General features: G+C 36.1%; 1 protein-coding gene across 1 annotated transcript; it reads right to left on the reverse strand.

The window, feature by feature from the left end:
* Positions 1 to 751: 751 nt before the first annotated feature.
* LOC106759714 lies at positions 752 to 4,842 on the reverse strand. The gene is made up of 4 exons (XM_014643031.1): positions 3,451 to 4,842; positions 1,133 to 1,275; positions 948 to 1,044; positions 752 to 832 (listed from the first exon to the last, which is right to left on the reverse strand). The coding sequence occupies exons 1-4, from the start codon at positions 4,840 to 4,842 to the stop codon at positions 752 to 754; spliced, it is 1,713 nt and encodes a 570-aa protein (XP_014498517.1).
* Between the last annotated feature and the right edge of the window lie 483 nt (positions 4,843 to 5,325).

Here is a 5,325-nt window from a genome sequence, read left to right on the forward strand (position 1 = left end):
CTAAAAAGGGCTAAAATCATTTTAACTGTGACCTAATACGCTTTACGCTCTCTGAGTATTATTTCCGCTGCACAATACTCTTCGAAAATTACCCCCTACGATACCAACAACTATATCTACATAACTACGTTATAAAAAGTGATTTTTGTACGTTATAAAAAGTCATTTTTCCACTAGTAGACGTTAGTGAGGGATTCATTATTATTGTTTCTATTTATTTGATCAATAGAATTTGCCTAATAATTGTATATATTTGAATTCCTTTTTTAGCTTGCACAAATTAAGAATCACATTAATATGTTATTAAAGGCTGTAATTGAGGATTTACTATTTATAGAACGTCCATTTTCTACATGCTTAATTAGAACACTAATTTTTTTTTTAACCATAGGAAAGGATATTTCTGCCTTGTTTAATCCTTGGAAAAGATAAGCTAAAAGGAATCTTTGTATGTAGGAAATAAATTTAGTAAAAACTGATGTAATGGTCATTTGCAAAATCGAGGAAAAGATTATCCTTCTTTGTCTCAGCAGAAACTTCCATATTCATTGAATTACTAAATAACTGCTACCTTGTAAAAGGAACACGAGATACACAGATATGGATTACTAAATAACCATCCATGGAAAAACATGATTCGTAGAATTGGCACATGTCAGGTTCAGGTTTGCTTAATTATTATACAAAAGAAAGTAATCCAAGGATATAGAGTTTCACTAATACCATAAATTAATGAATAACAATGAGCACCTTAGATATAAATCAAAGAAATGTACACAAAAGGTTTGCTAAGAATCTTTAAGTGAATAACATTGGCATGTATCTCCTTCGCCTAGTATACATACCAACATAAACAATGGTTTAATAGAAAACTATTCTAGGGATTAATTAAAAAAGAAAAGCAAGGCCATAAACTTTGCAACCATGAGTCTCTACTTAGTCAATACCTCCAGCTTGTTTTCCCAATATGTTCCATATATGTTGCTTAAAGTTGGACCAGCCTTAACAACAAACTGTGGAAGTTCTTTGAAAAAATCTGTAATGCTGTTGAATAGAAAATGAATATGACAGTAAGTACTATAAAAAATACAAAGTACAAACTAACATGTTAGTCAAAAGGCCAGTAAAATACTTGAGCTTAGCGGCTCTCAATATAAGACACAAGCTAAGCCTGGAATTCACATTCTCTTCCTTTCCGGCCTCCTCATTTTTGTGGATCAATTTCTTGATAGAGTATGAAATAAAAGCAAACCAATACCACTCAGCTTCTTCATACTGGAAAAGAATTATACAACCTCATGAATTCAAATAAAATTTCACACGATATTTCAAAGAATGATATTCATATATACTGTTCTGTTCAAAATAAAATACTTTATTTTGAACCCAAAATTCAAGATCTGCATAAATTCTAGAAAAACCATAAATTCATCTCTGAATGGTTCAATGTGTTAAGTACCTGTTTGCACAATGCCAATAATCTCTGGCTTATAAATATTGGTTATAATGGCTCTTGGATGAAGAAAATTTGTTGTAATATCTACCCTATTTTCCTGACCAATATGCAATGAGTAATATTAGATATAGCATAGACAATAATGAGGAAAAATAAAAAATCTTTGCTTACAAACAAAACAAAATTAAAAGAAAGAGAAAATAACAGTGAGCAATTACGACACAAAAACCCTTACTTCGAAAGGGGAACGAACACGCAACTACACTTGCAGTGTCATGCCTAGGTAGCACACCTTAAATACTATCATTTAATTCGAGGCCTCGTTCACAACGGTTTAAAACACCATTGTTTGTGATGTAATTTTGATACTAAAAACACCCTTTTTCACTCAAAAACTTGCTTGGACTCATGCTTTTGCTTTAGTTTTATAAATAAGAGAGTTGAGGTGGAACTTGATGATTTTTTGACTAATTCCCTTGATTTTGTAGGCTATCAAAATGGTTTGAAGGAAGAATTAAAGTACCAAACAGTTGCAGTGCTGAAAAGTCAACCAGAATGTAGAAAAGTCAACCAGTCAACCAAAAAAAGAGAACAAATGTGCCAGAAAATTACCGTTGGCCGCCCGGGCAACGGCCCCGATGCCCGGGCGACGGAACTCGAAGCTTGGGCGTCGAAATGAGTGCATGGGCCTTACATGAGGTCCAATTCTCATCCGGGCGACCTCCTTAAACGCGTGGGCGATGGTTTTAGTCGATCGGGCCCTGTTTCTACTCCGTTTTTTATTCTATTCGACCGAGCCGCACTCTGGGACACTTCTGACACTATTTAAAGGACTCTGGGGCTCTAGGTTTTGCATCCCTGGCAGAGAAAAGCATAGTAATACACTCTTAGCCAATTCTTAGTCTTCCATCCTCTCTATCCTTCTTCCGTTGTTCATAGAGTTCCCCTATGTCTATGGGGAACTAATTTTTATTTGTTATTGGGGAATGATGTAACCTTGTGATGGGGAAGTGCGAATAACTCTTCTTTTCTTTTAAGTTCAAGCTATGTGAAGTCCCACATTGCTTGTACTAAAGGAAAATGAAGAGTTTATAAACGTTTCCTCACTAGAAATGAAACGAAAGTAAAAGAGGCAAAATACAAGCCCATGAAACCTACACTATTCTATTTTATTATTTTTGTCACTCTAAAAGCTCTTCATTGTTGCTCCATCTATGATCATATCATCCTCCCCAGGTTGGAGAGGATTCGACCTCAAATCTTGAAAAACCTACAACAAAGAGAGATTAATGAGTTATTTGTTTATAATCCAAAGGAAACCCCTCCTGGATCAAATGTTAACCTGTAAAAAACATCAAACATTTTGTGAATAAATTGATGTTTACCGAACAATGTATATAGAAAAAGAATATTGAAAGAATGGGTCTTTGAAATTGGATTTATTTGCTTAAGGAAAACTAAAAATCCTTTTGAAAAATTTTTATTTTTGTCTTGAGGTAAGTTTAAAAAAGAATACATTAACTCAAGATGTGGGATGGAAATGGTGTGTGAAGAAGTGGTAAAAAGAGATGAGAAAGGTGGGATATTTTCACAAAAGCTTTTAGAAAAAGAAGAAAGCTTAATAATTGGAGAAAAGTGGAAGATGAAAAAACTCCCCTGTCATGGCTTGAATCCTGTAGAAAGATGGGAGTGGAAGGTGCCTGTAGTAACACTTCCTTTGTGACTAGGACGTTTTCCTTCTCCTTTTCTCTCACAATTTCTTCTTTTTCTTTTGTTGCTTTCTCCTCTTTTTCTTTCCTCTCATTTTCTTCTTTTTCTCTCTCCTCTCTTTCTTTCCTTTCTTTTGTTGCTTTATCTTCTTTTCTATCTTGAAGGACCTCTTTATGAGAAATGAGACAATTAAACTTGACCTTCTCATTTTCTTCACCTCTCTTGGACTTCATGATGAGGTGGTCCTCATGTATTTCCTTTGGAGTTAGAGGTTTTAAGACTACCTTGCACCCTTGGTAAGTAAAAGACATTCTATTAGTAAGACCATCATGTTGAACATTTCTATCAAATTGCCATGGTCTTCCTAATAAAATGTGAGTTGCTTCCATGGGTACAACATCACAAAGAACCTCATCTTGATACTTGCTAATAGAAAAGGAAATATGCACTTTCTTTTTTACCAAGATTTCACCCTCCTCACTTAGCCATTGAAGTTTGTAGGGCTTGGCATGTGCTATGGTGGGTAGCTTGAGCTTGTCCACTACGCGTGTGCTAGCCACATTAGTGCAACTTCCCTTGGCTATGATCATGGAGCAAACCTTGCTAGCTATAAGACATCTAGTGTGAAAAATATTTTCTCTTTGAGTTGTGTCAAAGTCCTTGTGGACTTGACCCAAGAGACGTCTTATAACTAGTAGGTCGCCATCAAATGAAACCTTGTACTCATCTTCACTAGAGGAAGAAGAAGAGTGAGAAGTGTGTGAAGGTGAAGAAGGAGGAGAGTCATCGGTGACAACCTCTTCTCCTCGAATGCACATTGCCCTCTTGTTTGGGCATGCAAATGCAATGTGACCATGACCTAAGCACTTAAAAAATTTAATGTGACTTGGTCTAAAAGAAGATTTAGGTGGGGAGGAGGAATGGTTAGAAGAAGATTTGTTAATGGCCTCCTTAGAAACATCCTTGGTTTTATCCTTTGATGATGAGGATTTGTAGAAAACACCTCTTGAAGATTTGGAAATTTTGTTGTGACACGCTTCTTTTTTCAAGAGTTTCTTCTCTACTTTCATGGCTCTACGAACCACTACATCTAAAGTCTCATCATCATGGAATTCAATTATATCTTGGATGTTGCTATTAAGTCCACTAATAAATCTAACTATTTTTTCATGATTATTTTCTTTAAGGTTAGCACAATGTAGGAGCACTTCGAGCTCGCGAGCATACTCCTCCACACTTCGTCTATCTTGAGTAAGTTGTTGGAACTTAATCAAGAGGTCCCTATGGTAGTATGGAGGTACGAAACATTCGTATGAAATGTCCCTAAAATGTTCCCATGTACTCGCGGGTGAGGCCATGATTAAGTATCTCCTACGTAGCCATTGTTTGGCTTGTCCCTCTAAAGCTAAACAAACTAACTTTTCACGCAAATGTCCTTTTACACTATACAAGTCAAAAATGTGGTCTACTTTAGCTATCCAATTTAAAAATACACTAGGATCGGCCTCTCCCTTGAAACTTGGCAAAGTCAACTTTAGCATTGCAAGGTTTGGATCCAAAGCTTTGTCTTCTTGATTTTTCTTGGAAGAGCCATGATCATGACCATGAGATTGCTTTCCTTTGGCCTTTGCCTCTGTGTCCAACCGTTTGCTAATAGCATCAAGTTGGTGTTGCATTTATTGGAAGGCCTTCATCAAATCAAATTTGCTAGAAGGGCTTCCATAGGGACTAGCTCCATTGGAAGAAGCACGGCTTGAACCTGCGGACATTTTAGCAAAGCAAACAGCAGCAAAGCTAACACAAAAAATGGATTAGAAACAGTCACAAAGCAAAGCAAAACAGCTGCACAATCCACAACCAAAAAAGAAAGCTCAAAACTCACGGTAAAATGGCTCAAAAACAAGGTAAGGGCAGAACCCTTCTTTCAAAAATAGGACAATGTCTCACAAGTCCACTTTGAGAGTACCAACTCAAGTCTAAAGCAAATGGAAAGATGTACAACCCACCCTCAATGCAAAGGAGCCAAATCAAGACAGCACATAGTAGAAGTCAAAAAAATGAATGAAAACTTCAAGACAAATGATGAAATTTGAACCTAAAAATGCAAGAAAATTGGCACCAAGCAAGGTGACAGTAATCTAAAGATTTTTAAGAGACAA

Source organism: Vigna radiata, chromosome 1, assembly GCF_000741045.1.
Source record: "Vigna radiata var. radiata cultivar VC1973A chromosome 1, Vradiata_ver6, whole genome shotgun sequence".
NCBI classification, from domain to species: Eukaryota; Viridiplantae; Streptophyta; class Magnoliopsida; order Fabales; family Fabaceae; genus Vigna; species Vigna radiata.